A 20,152-nucleotide genomic window follows, 5' to 3' on the forward strand; every position below is an offset into this window, starting at 1 on the left:
GCTGAAATAAATTAACATCTTCAGTAGAGTCTGTTTCTACCACAGAAGGCTCTTCCATAGGTAAACAAGAGAGTCCATCAGCATTTCCCTATTCTTTTATATTTAATGTCATAATTTTAACAGAGAATCCACTGTGACAGCTGAAAATTATATCTGTGTGATAACGGTGCTTGCTGAAGGCTTTATGAAGATTAGACCAAGTGTCTTTCTGTCATTTGTTCAGATATTAAGCTATATGTTGTTGCTAAAAGTCTAATTAAAGTCTAAGATGTAGTGAGGCCTTGTATGTAGTATAAGGCCTAGTAAATTTAGCAAAGCCTTATAGAAGTGATGTTAGGCCCTGTGGCATAGTTAAAATTAGCCGTATCAGAAGGCGGCAAGGCTTGTACTGCTATTGATCAGTCTAAGGACAGCTGATGTAAAAAGAATCTGAATGGCTGTAAGTTATCAGCGTAGCTCAGAAGTTATAAATTGGCTGGCACATCTGGAAATCATTTAGAAGGAAGATACAGCTCTGTGAAAGGAAGTACTAATTAGTTGTTGACCTGGATCAGTGGGCCCATGAATCTCGAGGAGCCCAAAGACTGAATACCAGGGTCCTTCCCGGTACTTCTCGGACAGCGCTGATTGGGGACGCCTGACTTCACTGAGTTTTGTGGAAAGAGAAACTTGTCATACATCAGGCATTAGAGGGGACTGCCAATAAGTTGCTGAAGTGAATTATTATTGTCTGTCATTATCTGTCTTAGTATATTACGCGTAGTTGTGTTTTTGTTACGTCAATAAACTTTTCTTACCTTTCTACCCTCAACCATACTCTCAATCCCAAACCCTCCGCAGGTGGCTGGAACAATCCACCACTGCATACATCCCACGCTTGGTCCAGACACTCCTTTCTTAGGATAGAGAATTAAGATTAATGGTTGGTGATCTGAGCCTAATGTAAACATTCTCCCATGTACTTATTAATTTTCTTCACCCCCACACCAGGCTTAAAGCTTCTTTATCTTTGCATAATTCTGTTCTTCTGCTGTAAGTGATCACAATGCAGACTGTATGAGCCGTTGGGTACCATCAGCCACAGTATGTGATATAACAGCCCCAATGTCAGGTAGGATGCATCACATGCTAACTTAATAGGCAACAATGGGTTAAAATGGACAAGTATACTCAGAAGTGACCACACATTTTGCTTCTAGGAAAGCTTTCTGATACCATTTCCTTAAATTTCCCTTTTAAAATGTGAGAAGCAAGGGGGTGTTTTTAATGATATTTTTGACTGGACCAGCTGTAAGTTGGGCAAGATGTTAGAAAACTTTCAAGCACAAAAAGCCCTCCCTAAGTTCTGGGAAAGAAGCAGAGAAAGTATAAACTAAATGTCAAATAAAACAATGACTTTTGTTTAACTCCATTATGTAAATGAAAACAGTCACTCTGAGAAGTAGAAGAGGGCTGTTAAAATGTGGAGTAATGAGAAGCTAACAAAAGTAGCTGCAAAACAAATGAAGGGAGGTAAACAGAAAACCCAATTATGTAAAACGTTGGTGTTCAACCTACAGCCCATAGGTGGCTGGATCTGGCCCACAGCATGGTGGGGATCAGTGGCAAGCGGCTCTTCGCCTGCCACATCCCCTTCCCTGCCCTGTGCTCTGCTGTTGATCTGCTCTGCAGCTGAAGGTAAGCTTTCTTTCTCTCTCCAGCTCCCCACTCCCTCTGACATAGGCAGCCACCTCCATCTCTCCTTCTGCTCTTCCTCTCCCACCCAGAGGGGAGTAGTGGCCATAGTGCAGCCAGGCCAGAAATACCACCTCAACTTAAAATGCTGAACTCCACTGATGTGAAAGAATAAGGCCATTCAAAAGGGAAGAGCATCATTATCACCTGTGGAGCGCACAGAGGTTAGCAGAGAAAGCAGGTACCTTGCCTAGCAATGGCTCCCTTCAATATGCTGCACTCTTCCATGTACACTAGCACCCTAAGAAACCACATAGCCAAGTCCATGCTGTGCGGATGCTGGGATAATAGTGCACAGAGCAGTGCTGCTGCCAGGCTTGGTAAATTTGCAATGTAGATGTGGTCCAGTAGTGGCAGCTCCTTGCATCTTATTCAGTAGCATAAGTAAGCAGAGGTGGGGGCACAAAATTAGCAGCTGCTGCAGCTACTGACTGACATACCAGCACTGCTGGCAGCCCAATAGTTGCCACCGTCCTGTGTACCATCACTGCCCAGGGCACAGAACTGCCCTATTACACTTCTCATTCTGTCCTGCTACTGATCTAGTGAAGAGGTCAGGAGCTATAAGTGGAATAAAGCAAAAGACTTGCAATTCACATTCCCAGCAGGCAACATAGTAATTGATGCAATGCTCAGTAGCAAATGAATCTGAAAACAGACATTTAGGGCCATATATTAAAGATATTTAGCTGCCTGAGGATGCAGATGGATGCCTAGTGGGCTTAGAACAAGACTTCATTCCTATCCTTCCCTAGATTCTTATGGTCTACTAAATTATGGTATTTACAGCTCACTTGTCAGTGTCATAATCCAAGCAGAAAGAAATGTTCAGTCCTACAGGCTCTTTATTCTCTGGGTGATGTGTCTGGTCCATGCAAATGAATAGTTATTGGAGACAATGCATTTTGGTTAGCAGGTCTCAATTAACTCTACTGTGGGTGGTAGTATGCTGCATCTCTACTAGAACATTATGGGGGAGGGGGTTCTCATCCAAGATGTACAGGACAGCATTATGTTATCTGCATGTATGCAGTAGTGGTTTTATCCCTTTGGAAATCTAGCTATTTATTATTAATATATTGACTTCTTGGTTGGTTGTATGTTATTTAGCTCATGACACTAAACAAAGGTCTGTATGTTCTGTTTATACTATCCATATTTATAACCAAATATTATATTAGTTTGTTAAGTGATCAGAGATTCCTGATAGGATATACTATTAATCAGTGAGATTTCCAATAAAGAAATTCCTAGCAGCCTCTTTTTAGTGAAAATACAGACTGTATCAAGCTTGTCAGTGCTATCCATTTGTGAAAACTAGAAAAGAAAATAATGTTCATTGTTTTATATAATACAAAACAAAGGTAGCTATTTGGTTACTATTATACTCTTTTCCTGCTCTGATTTAAGTTAGTGAGTTGTACATGTGATGTTCTAAATGCCTGGAGTTTCATTTTAGGATTTCAGTTTGCACTTTAGATGAATACAGTAAATGTAAAGGTGACTAAAAGCACAGGGAAAGATTTCATAGACATTATAGCTAGCAGGGACCTCAGGAGATCATCAAGTCCAGCCCCCTGCCCCAGGAGCAGGAAGTCAGCTTGGGTCAAAGGATCCCAGCAAGATAAACATCCAAATGTCTCTTAAAGGAGTCCAGAGTAGGTGCTTGCACCACCTCTGGTGGCAGTCTGTTTCAGGCCTCGGGGGCTCAGACAGTAAATAAATTCTTCCTTATATCCAGCCTGAAATGGGCTGGTGAACAGCTGTTCCCCCAGATCCTGATGTACGCTCCTTTATATACTTACAGGCTGTCACCAGGTCCCCCCTGAGCCTGCACTTTTCCAGGCTGAAGAGTCCCATGGTGCTAGGCCTGTAATCATAAGGCCTGTTCTCATGCCCTCTGATCATGCACATGGCTCTCCTCTGCACTCTCTCAAGCTTCTCCACATACTTTTAAAATTGTGGAGCCCAGAATTGGATGCAGTACTCCAGCTGCAACATCACCAAGGCTGAGTACAGCAGGAGGATGACATCCTGGGATTTGCTTGAGAAGCATCTATGGATGCAAGCCAGAGTTTTGCTCACTTTACCAGCTGTGACATTTCATTGAGGGCTCATATTCGTCTTACGGTCAATCATGACCCCCCAAGTCCCTTTCATCCATGGTACTAGCAAGCGTAGCACTGCCGAGCCTATAAGCGTGCTATGGGTTTTTCTTCCCAAGGTGGAGTACCTTGCATTTTTCAATGTTGAACACCATCAGGTTTTCGTCTGCCCATTTCTGAGCCTGTCAGGGTCAGCCTGGATCACTCTCCTGTCCTCAGGTGTGGATGCTTTACCCCAAAGTTTGGTGTCATAAGTGAAATTGGCCAGTCCACTTCTGACACCAATGTCCACGTAATTAATAAAGAAGTTAAAGAGTATAGGCCCAAGTACAGGGACACAAGCAGCAATGGTTCAAGGAGCCAATCCATGTGGTGCTCCAGAGAGCCTTAAAAGATGGGACAGAAACATTAGTTTGAAAAGAGAAACAGAACCAAGACTAGGGCTGTTAAGAGCAAATGATTAGTTAGCAGTGGAACCAACAGAAATCCCCAGCAATGGAAATAATTATTCATGGGAAAGACAGGGCTGAAAGGGACCTTGTCAAGTCATCTAGTCCAGTCCTGTGCTCAGACCAGATCACTCTGACTAAGCTATCCCAGGCAAGTATCTGTTTAACCTGCTCTTGAAAATTTCCAGGGATGGAGATTCCATAACTTCTCTAAGTAGCCTGCTCCAACATAGTCAGAAAGTTCTTCCTAATCTCCAGCCTAGATTTCCTCTGCTGCAACTTAAAGCCTTTGCTCCTTTGTCCCGTCTCCTATGGCCAGAAAGAAAACTGTGTATTCATCTGTATAAAAATCTGGAAACTCAACTCTCCTAATGTCCTGAGAGCTATTAACTAGTTGTTGATTAAATCTGTTAAGAATATATTTGTCCCTCATGTTCCTTTTCCATTTATCTTCCTAAACCACCAGTACATGAGAAAATATTAATGTAACTGTATCTACAGGACTCATTGTGACCAAATGCTATATAGTCTGCGAAGTGAAGTAGATGAGTCCAATAAGCAGCATAATAGCCCTTTGCACTTAGCTAACTAAAAAGGGACCACTTTCATCTGAGACACAACAGCAGGCGAGACAGACTAGAGGCCAGACTCCTTAGCATAGAGTTGCTGAAGTTTCAGCAGCATATGAAAATTACCTCCCACTTCCAGACAGTGCTATTTCCCATTCTGTGAATCTCCCTTTTCCACTGGTGCTATGAAGTCAGCAAGGTGTCCTGCCTCAGCAGGAGGTATGAGCAGGAGGGTGCACCTTAAAATAAAAATTGAACTATCTATTGGCAAGGGTGAAGGAGGAGGGATTTCCTACTCCAATGGTGGCGGGAGACATTCCTGACCTGGCTGCCCTGAAGTGCTTTTAATGGTAAAGACCTGGGACCTTACAGGGAAAGGACATTTCTTCAGTGGAAAGGGACTTTTACATCCTGCATTAAGTGATTTCTGCTCTACTTTATAAAATATTTTCCCCACAGTCCTTACGTTGGCTTGGGGAGGATGGCTTTTATTCCATCCAATAGACTGTTACCGCTCCTTCCCCTCTAAGCTAACATCTACAGATTGAGCTGTCATAAAATGATTTCATGTTGGGTATCAAATCCTTTTAAGACTTTAGTTAACTTCAGTCAGCAAGATCACCACCGCAGCGTTAGGGAGCCACAACTTACATCTCTACAGAGATCTCCTTCAGCTGCAACCCTATATTGCAACATTTCCTGTCTTTTGGTGAAAACACATAACAGAACATGATTCTGGCTAGTTCTCTGGGGCTGAAAACTCATGATGATGCAGCTATTTATTACATAAATAGTTGAGTGAAACTCTTAGTATGCTACTGTTCCAGCTTTTCTTTCTTCAGGCACGAGATGCATAAATAAGTGATTGCACTGTGCATCTAAGGGGGCTTGGTGGCATGTCATTGCAACTCCAGAGACATGAATTCAAGCCTTGCTCTAGACCCATGCTAAGGGTGGACCCAGCTTTCATCCAGGCTTGTGGGTGGGAGAGGGGGAGGGGTGCCAGTTGGATGGACATCATAACCGCAATTACTTCCTTGTTGAGTTCCTGGTTACAGAAGCTGGGTGTATAGATGGCATGCCAGCCCACACTAGTCCAAAGGGTTAAGGGGGAGGGTGTGAATCTAGAGCTTTTATTATGCTGTATTTAACTTGACTCAACTGTGTATCTAAAACTTTCATTACACTGTATTTAAAATGTGCTTAGAATTAGTCACAAATTAATATAAAACATTAGAAACAGTAAGACTCTTGAGTATAAAATGATGTTGATTTCCAATATAGATCAAATTCTACTCTCTTCTGTATCCCTGTACACAAGAGCCATCTTTAGGGTGGGCAGCGTGGGTGGCTGCCCAGGGCACTGTTGTCAGGTGGGGCTACACATATGCATGCCCTGCCCTGCTGCTTGTGCTGGGCAGGAGCTATTGGGGGACGTCAGTGGCAATTAATCCCAGGGCCTAGTCAGCAAGTCCTGCCCTTCCCAGCCATGCCCGGAGCCGACTGGAGCTGGCCAGCCAGGGCAGCAGGATAAAATGCGCCTGGGTGGCAGCAGCAGGCACTGCGAGGCAGAATGACAGGCTGGAAGGAGGGCGCTGAGGGCTGAGCCAAGGGCAAGTCTGCAGTGCTCAGCGAGAAAGCAGTGCAGTTGGGCTGCCCTGCCATTACCAACCTGCTGCAGTGTCCCCCCTCCCCCAGCCACCACCACCACTGCTGAGGGTAAGGCCAGCCAGGTGGCACTGTGTGGCAGCACCATGCTGCTGAGCTGGGCTTCCTGCATAGGGAGTCCTGTCTGCTCATCTGGCCTTCCTTCTGCCTCATGCCCCCACCGAGCCCCAGATGAGTCCTAGCACTAGGCCAGCATCTCAGGTTAGTGGACACACACTGCACCAAAACAACCCATAGGGTCCCCTACTATCCACAGTTGCTGGGGCACATGTGCTCCTCACACATGCACACCCCCCACAAAACCACCTCCCCCCACACACCCATCCCAGCCCCCCTACACACAGTGCCTATGGTAACTCGGAATAAGTGACCACCTGCAGCCTACAGCGTAAGGGACCACCTGCAGTGGTCCATCCTGACAAAGCTGGTGGCATGAAGGTAGCTGTGGTAGTTTGTAATGAGGCAATGAAGCAGCAATGTTCCCCCATCCCATCTGTAGAGCAGTAGACTTCCCTAACAGGCCTACCAACAAGACTCAAAAGAATTAAAAAGTAGTTTACTCTCCAGAATCATTAAATTTTTGGCTTGTCTCCTAAGACAAAGTGTATCAATTCTTGGGTGGGTGCTGTGTTTGATGTACTGGGAAATTTAATAGGACATCATGTGACCGAATAGCCATTACATAAGAATAATGAATGCTGGCCATAAATTTACTTGTGTACTTATAGGAACTTTCATCATTGTTTGAACACTTCACATTCACAAAGTCTTTTATCCTGGGAACACCCTAGGAGGTAAGAACAAATTATTCTTTCCACATTAGAGATGCCAAATTGAGATACAGGGTAAAGCAAATGAGTTGTCAAGACGCAGAAACTGTTGTGGCTAATATCAAACCCAGGTTTCCTAAATCTCAGTTGAATACCCTATTCTTTCCACTATTCTCCCTAGTCAGCTAGACATGATTGCAAACAATGTCTTGAAGTTAAAATGCTCTGGTTACATAACTTAGGCCCTAATCCTGTTCCCATTTAAATCACTGCTAAAACTCCCATTAACTTCCAGGGGAATTAGGAACAGTCTGAAGCCAACATAGTTTATTTTATATAATTTTTGTGTGTAGAAGGTTAGAACAGATTATATTAATGAATTGCAAATGATTTTATACAGCAGGAATGTGGGGAAAGTTTCAGTCAATCAACTGATTTCTATACACATATTTGTTTTTCTTCTACACCTTTGGTTGGCATATTTTGTCCCTTGCTGGCCCCACAGTAACTCTAAGCATATGGAAAGTGATCATAAAGAGAGTTATTGTCTATGGTAATCATCCATCAATGGCATAAGAAGAAAACAGTCCCATTTAAATCAAGACAGACCCTATAATTCTGACCCTATATTTGGGGCACTAACAGACGTGCAGCTACCCACTGTAATTCATGACGCTTCACAGGAAGCACCATGAGTTACAGCAACACCCCTGGTGTTGCATGTTCTCTGTTGGGTCCAAGGGGGTGGGGGAAATCGAGCTCCACTTTGCAGCTGGCTACATGTCTGCAGCCTCTCTAGCACCTTTCCCTGCCCCAGCTCTGGAGCTGTCTGCAGGATGAGAGGGGTTGATGGAGAGGAGGGAGCTCAAGGCCTTGCCCAGCCTGTGCTGAGGAGGTGAGGGATGAATTGGAGCACCCCATGCAGTACCAGGGGCAGGGCCGGCCTGCTCCTGGGCAGGCACTGACAGAAGTTATTGAAGGCGCTCCACTCTGGCTGCCTTCATCTGAACCCTCATGTAATGGAGTTTCATTTAAAGAGCACTTTCAGGGGGCCAATTGCACAACAAAACATCACTTCTGTCAGCATTCTTAGTCTCTGCTTGATTAACTATCAGGTCCTATTTTTCAGTTAACTCTATTACAACTTCAAACTAAATCTCTTGGTGTCTTCCTAGCAGAATCAAAATAATTTAGGTACATAGAGAAAAATAAAATTGCCACTTCATATGCCTTAAAATTCAGCAGGAAGTTCATCAGGATCCATCATGAACATCTTAACTTCTCCAGACATATTCTCCATCTAACATACCTTTTTTACATTGGTTTCAAGTTGATATTTTTAGTTTTAATTTTGTTGTGTTTTATATCTGCAGGAGGTTTTGTATCAAGTATTTAAAGTCTCTCTCTATTGGTATTGAAGTAGATTATTGACAGAACATCCCACCATTACTGACAGGCAGAGGTGTAACAAAAAAAGTTGGAATCCAGGGAAAACACTGAGGGAGAGTGGGGTGGTGGGCACCCAGCTCCTAGCATGGGGGTGGGAGGTAGCAATCTCTTACCCATGCCAGGAACAGTCTCGGCTGGGCTGTTGCTGCCACCACATATGCTGTCCTCTGGCTACCTCAGCTGTTGCAGTAACTGGGGGCTGTTTTGGGAGTTCCTGACATGGGTACGCTGCAGGGTTGGGGATATTTCTAGCCACCCTTCTAGCTTGGTGTCTGGGGAAGGTGCCCCTCTCACCCAGTCCTAGTTACATCACTCCTGACAGGAGAACTACACTGAGTTAAAAGGTCTGTGCTCTACTCTTAGCACCTAGCAGTCTCTGTACTTTGAAGTGTTATGGTTATGGCTAGTGTACCAACCTTTTAGTGTATTTGAAATAAACTTAGAAAACTGCTCTAAAATGTGTATACTTTCAAGATTCCTCTTTAGCAAATAGCTGCTTAATGCTTTGGACTGTACAAGTGTCAGACAGATAAATTTGAATACAGCCTTCATTATCATTATATAGCCTTCATTATTAGATCCTACTTATAGACTAAATGCTATACCAGTGTAGAGATCTTTACAGAAAAAAAATCCCTGCTGCAAAGATTTTATATTCTAGGTTAGAAAGAGAACAACAGGAGACAACAGAGGAAGTAGTTGAGTTGAGAAAGGACAAGGGCAAAGACAAAACTCAGGTGGTTGTTTGGATAAGTAGTGTATATAGCTTGCACTTACATAGGACTGCTGATAGTACAGTGCAGTATAGACCAATCTGAGCAAGCTTTAAACTAGCTGGCATGGGTTCCAGTGGTAGGACAGATAAAATAGCACTGGCTAACCCACCTGAGTAGTTACCCAGGTTCGTGGGTGAGTTTTGTAGCCTGTGCTAAGTTTCACATTGCAGGGCTAGACTGTACAAGCAGCCAAACTTGTAAGCTTAAAAGTAAGTTCAGACATGACTCACTACACTGCCATCACAAGAATAGCTGCAGAATAGATGGCTGGAGGTCCCCTCCCAACTCTTGGTGGATCCCCCAAATGCAACAGTCACTTAATTTACAGAAAAATCTCCAGAACTCTCTCTTCATCAGGCTGAGGAAGCATCTGCAGTTGGTGTGTGCTCTTCCTGGATGGAATGAACAGTAAAGAAGCCAGAGGCTGGAATGCAACGCAGGCAAGAAAGGCAGTCAGTTAAAATGTAAATTGAGGAGTTAGGGGGTGAGAGACAGGCTTGGGGTGGGGTTAGGGGGATGAATGTAGCAGGTAAATAGTGGAGAGGAAGCTGGGGAGTCAGATGCCAGGCAGGTTATAACATGGCATAAATCCAATGTCTATATTTAGTCCATGATTGTTTGTATCCAGGAGGTTGACAAAGTGAAATTTGTAGGCTTGTCTGTGAAAGGTGTTCTGTAAATTCTCTTTGAGGATTAGAACTGCGAGATTGGAGAGAGTGGTTTTCTTGTGAGAAATGTGTCCCCACAGATAATTGGGTATCCTTGCCTTTAATAGATTTCCAGTGTGCATTCATTAACTGTGCACCAGAATGAACGTGCACCAGAAATCTATTAAAGACAAGAATACCCAATTACCCACACTGTAATTAGTGTTGGAACAGCCTCCCAGCTCATGTATAGGCACTCTAAGCTACCACCATGCCCCATCTTCTGCCTGATTTCAGACTAATGTGAATGGGCACTTCTGTCCTGACAAAATGCTCAAACATGAGTAGCAATTCTGCAGGCTTGTGTGCTTTCTTGCATCTAAAAACCTTTCGGGACCAAGACATTTGGGGAACTGTAATATCCTCCCTCAGTTAGAGCTGAAAGATTACTAAAGTTTAAGCGGCTGCTTCTATTGCATCGGTTCCCTGAACCACAATGTAAGTGTGCATGACATAGCACTTTACATGACAGTACAGCCATGGGAACAGAACTCAGCTATTAGTTGGTCCTGAAGAATCAACAACATTAAAGGCCCCCATCAAACAGTGGGGTCATACCATTCCACTTCTTCAAGAAATTATTGTACATGTTTTAGTCTACTTGAAACAGAACAAATTTTCCTTCATATTTGGGACATAAAAAAACCAAGACAAGCACAACGTAGCAAAGGTAAAAAATGTTTTACTGACCATCATGTTGTTAACAGACTATAGAAAAAGCGAAGGGACATCCTGGTATATGAGCACATGGCTAAGATCAGCGTTCCTGATGTTTAAGAAACTTAAACCAGCTGGCACAGAGATCCTCCAAGCACAAAAGCCAAAAGAGACCAGGAGGCCACAATGCCACAAATCCTACAAGAGAAAAGAATATTGAAATATTGTTGAAGCTGTTTACAATTACAGAGGTGCTTCTGAAAGTGAGACTCCTCCCTGAAATATGTCAGGTCTAATAATAACATTTTCCTGCACGGTCTCACTGCTTTTACAAACTCTTGAAAGTTTTAACTGTTCCCTCTGTCGCATACACTTTAATTCTCCGCTTTTTCCCCCACTGGTCATTCCAATATTGAGCCTTGTATAGATTAGGATCCATCAATGAAGACAGCATGATGGTTTTGGGAGGTCCACAAGAGAACATTTAATTGGTGATCCAAGTCAGAATAATTTACACAAGCTTTTTAAGTCACTACAGAAGCCTAAGAGTTATTTTCATTACGGTTCACTATTTGTTAGTGTCAGACATTACTTAATTGGTAGCAAATTATTCAGTTGCAGATATACAGCAGAAGGGAGGTCAGAATGCATCATCATCAGGGATCCTAGTTCTCTCATAAAAGTCACAAATTCTCTGATAAAACCCCCAAAATCTGCAATTAAAAGGAAACACCACTATGTATATAAGTATCAGTTGAACACAATGTTTTATTGATATATTCACAATTTAAAGCAATTTGGAAGCCTACCACTGCCTCAATCAATATACTAAACTAAATTCTAAATACCTATACAGTTCAGTGTTTGATTTGGGTTTTTTTAGCCATGGAAAGCCAGGACATGGGTCCAGGCCCATCGCTCTCCACCCACAGCCCTCCTGACCCTGCCGGTCTCCCTTGCCCCCCACCCCTCCAACTGCCAGGACTATGGGGCCAGAAACCAAGGGCTGGAGCCCCCCACTGCCCACAGCGGTGCCTGAGCCCCAGCTGTGATCCCCACACTACCCTGGTGAGGCACCCCCTGCCCACCTGGCAGCAGTGAGGGGCACAGCTCCAAGCCACCACCCCTGCTGCTGCCAGACGAGCAGGGTGGGAAGTGCCTCGCCAGGGTGACGTGGAGTTTGCAGCGGCACAGAGCTTCCCTGCCCAGCCCTGCTGCACTAGGCCCTGCCCAGTGGGCTGTGGAAGCCCTGAGTTAGGGGGAATAGGGTGGGGAGCCGAAGCCCACACCCTCCCCACCCTGCACACAGATCTGGGGGCACATGGCTCCTCCACCCCCTTGGAAGCACACACAGAAACAGAGAGTCAGCCCTCCCCCACCCCCTGGATAGGCCGCTTGCAGCCCTGTCCCACTCCCTGCCCAGGACCTGCAGCCATGCATTGTGGCCCCAGGCCCCAAGCCCCACACACCTGCTGGCTAGGCAGCAGCCCCAGCCCCAGCCCTGCCCAACTTCCTTCTTCCCTCCCTATTGGGCCCTCAATTCTTCCCCCTGGCCCGCGCCCCGACTCACCTGCCAAAGCTGCTCCCTGACTGACCACCCTCCTCCCACTCCCCCTAGCCCCTTGCAGGCTGGAACTCTCCCACCTGCCAAGAGCTCTTTGCAAAAGGAGAAAATCCATGTGTTTCTCCATTAAAATGAGTGATCTGCATTTTTCTCAGTTAAAGGGGAAAATCTATGGTTTTTTTCCCGTTTTTTTTGTGGGAAACAGAAAACCCAGATCCCTTATTATTCACAATAGATCATTGCCACTTACTGTAGCAAGCAGTTCACTTGTGGCGAGTGCCTCCAGTAGTGATAGAAAGAAATCCGTAAATTGGGGTAATCTTTATAATCTTCCAAAACAACCCTGACACTGTAATAAATGAATCGCATCATGAGGTACTTCTCCCATGCAGCTCTTACTGTCTTTTGAAGCTGGGACAAAAAATCCCTTTTATACATAACATCATCAGCAGTAGAACAAAAGGAAATGGGGGGAGGATTATTGGGTGAGAGGTTCAGAATTTTTTTATTGCTTACTTCTTAAAATTATTGGAGAGTAGCAGGAATTGGTTCTTGGTCAGCTGCCTGACATCAAACCTACACAGACCTTTCAACTCCTGATAGATCTGCTCTTCATTCACCCCAGGCCACCCCTGAACACTGGCAATCAGGAGAGGGAGATGGCGGCTGGAGACATCTGCACCAGAGAAATTCTGGAAAATAATGAGGTAAAAACCAAGCCAAAGATTTAATCCACATCTGGCTATTGTTTTTAATATTTCCATAATTAAACACAAAAAGGGAAAAGGAAAAAGCAGCAAAGAGTGACATTCAAAATAAGTAGTACCTGCTCTACAACAACAGGGCATTATTTTTTCTCCTTGGGTCTCACAACCCAAAATGCAAGTCATCAGAGTCCACAAGAAAATAAAGAAACAAGATAACATCAATCAGTCTCTCTCATGGCATCCTTTGCTACTAATCACAGGAGTGGAAGCAGGAATACCCAGACAACCATTTCTCCTGCAGTTCCACTCCATTATAACTGCTGCAGTGAGGAAAGGGGCATTTTGGTTGCAGAGAAAGAATATACTTAATTTGTAACATGACAAAACAGATGACCTACATATCTGGCATTTAGAAAAAGATCAACTACACTGTCACTGAGAAGCCTTTGCGCAGTCACACACCAGCTCGACAATTTCTTTCACTAACCAACAGCAGCAGCTGATTTACTAACTTTGTCATTCAGAGAGAGTATAAAACAAATATGCAGCAAGTTGTACTCACAATTTTTGAGACAGAAGCTCGGATGAGATTCACCTGGTTCAGGTACTTAGCTAATACATTTAGATATTGAGAGAAAGAGGGACCATTCTCTTTTGTGTCACTGTGCCAGAAAAAACAAACATACATGATGACAAAAAACAACACATGATAATCTGTACTACATCAAATATATGCTTTGGAGAATTCATGGCTACAGTAGCCTTTTTAAACGGCAGGGGATAGCAAGGATAATTTATCTAGACCAGGGGTATCAAACTCACTCTGGCCCCTGTCAGATCCACACCTGGCAACAAGACATGGATTAACACTGCTGTTGTTCACACCCCTGGTGCTATAGCTGGGAATCTGCTGGCAGGCCCTGCCCCCAGAAGCAATGTGGGGCAGGTAAAACAACTCCATAGGTTGGCTCTCCAACACCCCAATGGTCTAGATCAAGGTTCTCAAGGCCCAGGCCGCGGCCCAGTGTCGGGCCACGATGGGTCAACTGCCAGTCCACAGCATGGTCAGCTGCTGGACCAGAAGTGGCCACAGACCACAGGCCCCCAGAGCTGGGTTTAGAGGCCACGGCTCCTTCTGCAGGGCCTGCGGCAGCACAGGGTTTGGCCCACATCCCCATGTGGGGGTATCCTTACCTGTCTACTAGCCGGAAATTCCGGCCACGGTCGGCTGTGATGGCTGGGCCACGGGTTGCCAGGCCGCAGTTTGCCGGGCTGCGGCATAAAAACTTTGAGAACCCCTGGTCTAGTATAAACATGGTACTGGTGAACAATCCTGAAGTATGAAGTCCTCAGTGTACACAACAGATACAGCAAGTGCATGGCAGTTCACATACCCCTGAAGCTATCCTGCCAGTGTGCCTCAGCAATGAGAGAGAGGGAGAGAGAGAGACAGCGCGCGAGCAAGCGCACGAGAGAGAGCGCGAGCGCACATCTACTGCTAAGAGAACAGCTTAGTTTCAGTGCTTCATATTCTCAAAAAACCCACAACTAAACAAACAGTGGAGAATGGCTGAACAGATGCACATGAGGAACTTTACTGAAGCTGCCAAATGTTTCACACAGGTAGGAAACTACCCATCAGATTGTTAGAAATGGAATATTGTTAGAAATGCGCAGCTTGCATCTTGCACCTGATAAGAAAGAAATACTGCCCAAGGCTCCTTTCTCCCCCTCACCTGCCTTAGCCTTTCTCATGCTGATTACAGAAGCTGGAATTCAATTGACTGTGGCCTTGGGGTATGAACTTTTGGCGAACTGTTGTAGTTTCTGGGCATGCTTAATGAGCTGATGCATATTTACCTCTCCGCCCTGCATACTTAAGTAGCTAATTATACTATACATGCAATGTATGTAATGATGTAACTACATGTATGTTTGTATGAAACAGAAGTAGCTGTAAGAGTTCCGGTGTCTGCACACGTGCTCAGGAGAGAGGAGATAAATTCCGCTTGCAAACACAATTAGTTGGTCAGAAGTTGATTTGGGCATCAATGCCCCACTCTGACCTTGTTTGCAAACAAATACAACCTTTTGTGCCGACTGATGACTGTGTGTCTGTGATTTTTGCGAGCCTCCAGAGAAACGAACCGCTTTTTGCAACAAGATGGCAGGGAAAGAATGCCATCCTTATTAGAATGAGTTAGATTTGAATGAAAGAGCAACTAAAGAAAGGTTTCTATGATCAGTCCCTTTGTGCCAGGTTATACCCTGAATTGTTTTTTAAAGATGCGAGTTGGAATTCTTTCCAAAATTGAAACTTGCTATGTACTGCTTGAAAAAAGAAGCTAATTAGTTGCAGCAATGGGATTTTCTTTTTCAAAAAAATTATTCACAAGAGATAATGCTGTTTATTCATCACCATGAGATGAGCAAACTAGAACTATTTTCCAGAACAGCCACGAACATAATACAATTCCCAAAGAGAAGTTAATGAACATTACTCACCATGGCATTCTGCATAGGAGCAAGTGAGCTACTTTCAGAAGAACTAGATGGACAGACAAAAAAAGGGATGGCATTACAAAAAAGTTGGAGAAACACAACTAACATAACTTTCTGACTCAAAAGAAATAGAATAAGCAAAAACTTACAGGCACAAGGAAACATGTGTAAGTATACACATTTAACACAAAAGGATATTTTACTAATTTAATTTACCAATAAATAACAAATGTTACCTAGTAATGAATAAATGCAATGCAAATATGGAATTTAGCTGGGAAACAACTTCTGTTCAATTACATTTTTAAGGTGCCCGTAGATGTTCAGGGATGCTGCAATTACAACGTGTTGGAACAGACTTGATTAACTGAGTCTGCTGAAGTGTGCTAATTAGCATGCTCCTGCAGCCTCCACATCTTGCATGCTCAGCATCTCTGTGCTTCAAAATAGCAGCAGGGGTGCTTTAACTAGAACTCAACAAACAAGCTTTAGTTAAAACACCCCCACCATCATGTTGAAGCACAGGACATTGAACACATAAAACACTGCAGGCGTTTTAGAGCGGCTCTGAGAGAGATTAATTAATTCAAGAGCCCCCACCTCCTCCCTTTCCCCCACATGCTCAGAACACATGTAAAAACACCCTTACAGAACATTATATTTTACCTGATCCACAAAGAAATGCATCATAGGCTGCCTCATGAGGATATTTCCCTTCAGCTATGAGAGTCCAACAACACAGAGAATAAATTAGAACATCTCTAAAACTCTATGCAAACTATTCCAAATCAGAATCTTCCTTTTCTCAACACTCAAGTATCAGATGCATGCTCTTCTTTATGCATTTCCTGTCTTTTCCTCACCCTTATCAGTATCCTTATAACCATTTACTCTTTTCTGAGTCTCCTCAGGAGCTTATAAAATGACACTAAGGAAGCAGCAGTTAGGCCAGCAACTAAAAAATGATGGCATTGCACTTAAACCTTAAAATTACTTCAGTGAAAGGTCTTGATTGTGTCAACAGGCAAGGAAAAGCAGCCTATATCCACCATGCCACTTACATATCCATTTATCATTTATATTTGGATTCCTATGGAATGAAGACATCTGAACGACCTGCTTTACCCACACAAAACCTACCATATTTTGAACAGTCACTTGCATGAGAAATCACAGGGCATGTCGGGTTTGTGGGATTCAGGTCACTGTTGGAAAGAAGCGTAAGATTTTTGTTAGTCTCCAACACTTCTGGTGGAAAAAGTTTTTGGTCCACATTTGCTTGCCCCCTTCTCTGTTACTTTAATACAATCACCAAAGAGATTTCTGAACAGAGCTTTCTCTACCCATTACTATCTGAAGGCACAGAACTGGATTTTACAAAAATTTAGCACTGACTAACGACAAAGGGGGCTATGTGGTTTCATTTCCCTTCACACCAGGTTGAAAACTTATTCCCAATGCCTGAGTTTTCAGCCATGGACTAAACTGTGGGAAGCAGAAAAGGAAGGGACAGATAGCAAAAGTCCAGAAGAGCCGAATTTTGTTAAGAGATGTCAGGGCAGGTCTCTGTAAGTGGGAATTCCAACCTTCCCTGCTTACAGAGAGGCATCGTAAGATTCCCTGGGACTCATCTGTAAGTGGGGCAGGCGCTCCTGGGGTTTGAGAGGCCCAATCCTGCCACAATTCCCAGGGTGCACAGAATCAGGCCCCTCAAGTCCCCAGAGCACCCATTTGGGGTGGCTGGAGAGTGTAGGCAGCTCTGGACTGCCCGTACTCTCTTGCCACAGAGCAAATAGGCATCTGCTGCAATAATACTTTTCATTGGGGCCACTGATATAGCACAACAAAGGGTAGGGATGTTTGTTTGTGCCACCATAAAAATTATTATGGAGGTAGATAGACAACATCAGGTGATGTCTGTTCCTACCCCCAGTTACAAATCAGAAGGGGCCAAGCATGTTTACGACATGAAAATGAAGCATACAAAAGCTCACAAATATTGGATGCTTTTCCATACCAAATGCATCCAAAGCAGACTGGTGCTTGCAACTGCCTCTTCTAGATTCATCGTAAGTACATGGCTAGCATTCTACTTGCTTCCCCACCCTGCCAATTTATATAGTCCTGGCCATAACCATAGACTGCAATAAAATGAGAAGGGAATAAAAACCCTTAATTAAGCTCCTGCAGTTTCAGATTGTGAAGGGTGGTATTCTTCCCTTCCACTCAGTAGGAAAACACATGCTGCTCAGCCAGAGAAGACTTCTATCAGTATATAAGGCAAGTCAATTCAAAGGTTCCTCTACCTCATTTCTCTAATTCTGTAACTGGCAGCCAGTACAGATTGATCTAGGCAGGCTGAACAAGATAAGGCAGCATACTGGATTCTTATTTCACCCCTGAAAGAGCATGAGGATGGGAAGCAGGATTGTCCTAATCTATTCTGGACTATAAAATGGCAGGTGCTATCCCAACCCAGTCACTCTGCCTGCAAGAGCTTACTTTAGATCAGCGACTCTGAAAGTAAACGGAGATCGCTATACATGTTAGCTGGTTTGTAGGACTGTTTTATTTGTAGAGATGTGAAGGCCAGGGAAAAAACCCAGAGCAATTCAGAAAAAAATGGGTTTTTTTCCATTTTCTTCCAAGGACTTTTTTCCTGTTTTTTTCCCAATGGAAAAATTGGAAATTTGGGGAAAAACTGAAAAAAAATTCTAATGAAATATTTTTATTTTTTTTTTAAGAGTGATGAATGAAATGCTTTTTAAAACAAGGTTTTCAAATATTATTTATTACAGCTGCCCTTTACTCCCTCAAAATGATTTCTAATAACTATATAACATGAAGAAGTGTATGTAAGACTCTACACTATCAGATGATTACAATTCCTTGATATGGTAGACATGATACGACTCAAATCCAAGATGCATTTCTTCCAGTAAGAGACAGTCATCTGCACAGGAAGAAGATGGAAGGATCCAGGGCCGCCTTGTTTGCTTGTGTATTTCTGCACTACCTGCAGCCTTCTTTCCTTCGGTGACCTTTGATTTAGAGTTTGGGGGAAACAGGGTAATATGTTCTCCTCCTGAGTCCCAACTAGGCACTTCAACCTGGTCACCTCTCCCTCCAAGGACTGTGAGTAGACACTGGCAGCTCCCTGCTACAGGGAAACAAGCAGTTTATTACCGTTCTTGCTTGTGTGAAGAAACTGTTAAAGTCCTGTTGTTGGTAGCAAAGCCTCAGAGGAAAAAGAAACCTAAAAATATCGGTGGTGGAATGGAACCTGCCTCCTCCTGGACCCTGTGATCCACAGAAGTATCTAACAAACTGCATCTGGTAACACACAAGAGCTGAAAGTAGACTTCTTGTTTATTGAAAGGTAAGTTTCAATTTCTTTGAGTTCGGTATAATAAACTATGTTTTCAGTTAGTACGGTTTCATAATTTATGCAATCCATAATGGAGTTCCTACCAATCTGATGCTTTCTAAGCAAATCACCCTCTACCCTTACACCTTAGCAGTGAGGTGAGGACTGAGGGAAGGGCTGGTTCGCAGTTATCTTACAGAGAGCTCCCCTCCATCAATTGCTAAATTTTTCACATGCTGTAGTTTAGCTTTTATATACGTAACCTCGCTATTAAATTACGTATTTCTTTTTTTTTCCCCCCCTCAGCAACATAGTGCAACCATCTTCTAACACATGAAAGCATTTCCACACTGCAACTGCAAGTCATTCTGAAAAAAAAACAAAACTGTGTTTTGCAAATACTATCAAATTAAATATGCATTTCTAAATGCTACCTGGATGACCAAACACATCCTTGCACGTATGTAGTGTCCTATAGACATAAAAAAAAAAAAATCCTTCATGAGTGTGAGTGAAGTAGATCACGATAACAGTGGAAGCAACACTTGCAAACATTTTTGAACCAGAAGTCCTCCTGCTTCTTTTGTAACATCAGCATCAAGGTGTTGCCCACTCAACATCATCAGGTAAACAGACAGTTCAACCAACTGTTTCTAAACGACTTCCAATTGCTTCATTCGCAGACAAGATGACACCTGAAGAGCAAGAAAAAATTGACAAAGCTCTTGCAAGAGCAATAGCTTCTGGGATGCCATTATCAATCGCTGAAAGTGCACATTGGCAGACAGCATTTAAATTAAGAGCATCGTAGCATTTGCCCAGCAGATATTCTTTGAGCAAGCCTCTTCTGGAGTTAGAATATGAATGGATAATGCAATCTGTGCATGGAAAAAAAAAAGTCAATGAAGCATTGTCTTGCAGTACTTACTGATGGGTGGAAAAATGCATGGGAAGAAGGAATCAAAGTTTGTGATAACACCTCAATCAGTTTTTATAAAAGCATTGAAACAGGAGAAAACAGACATACTGCAGGGTATATCATAGAATCGTAGAAAATTACGGTTGGCAGGGATCTCAGGAGGTCATCTAGTTCAATCCTCTGCTCCAAACAGGACCATCCACAACTAG

At 43.5% G+C, this 20,152-nt stretch overlaps 1 protein-coding gene across 3 annotated transcripts in view; it reads right to left on the bottom strand.

Moving 5' to 3' along the window:
* Positions 1-10,892: 10,892 nt before the first annotated feature.
* The window catches only part of PNLDC1 (PARN like, ribonuclease domain containing 1), a 28,366-nt gene continuing 19,106 nt past the window's right edge, over positions 10,893-20,152 (bottom strand). For all 3 annotated transcript variants that reach the window (XM_019550005.1, XM_019550006.1, XM_019550007.1), the window contains 7 exons: positions 16,798-16,862; positions 16,324-16,377; positions 15,661-15,703; positions 13,718-13,817; positions 12,965-13,140; positions 12,699-12,797; positions 10,893-11,082 (listed from right to left, as the gene is read on the bottom strand). In XM_019550005.1, the coding sequence (XP_019405550.1) occupies positions 11,010-11,082; positions 12,699-12,797; positions 12,965-13,140; positions 13,718-13,817; positions 15,661-15,703; positions 16,324-16,377; positions 16,798-16,862 (610 nt within the window). In that variant the 3' untranslated portion in view covers positions 10,893-11,009. The remainder of the gene's footprint in view (positions 11,083-12,698; positions 12,798-12,964; positions 13,141-13,717; positions 13,818-15,660; positions 15,704-16,323; positions 16,378-16,797; positions 16,863-20,152) is intronic.

This window comes from Crocodylus porosus, unplaced genomic scaffold (genome assembly GCF_001723895.1).
Source record: "Crocodylus porosus isolate Cpor-Errol unplaced genomic scaffold, CroPor_comp1, whole genome shotgun sequence".
In the NCBI taxonomy this organism is placed as follows: domain Eukaryota; kingdom Metazoa; phylum Chordata; order Crocodylia; family Crocodylidae; genus Crocodylus; species Crocodylus porosus.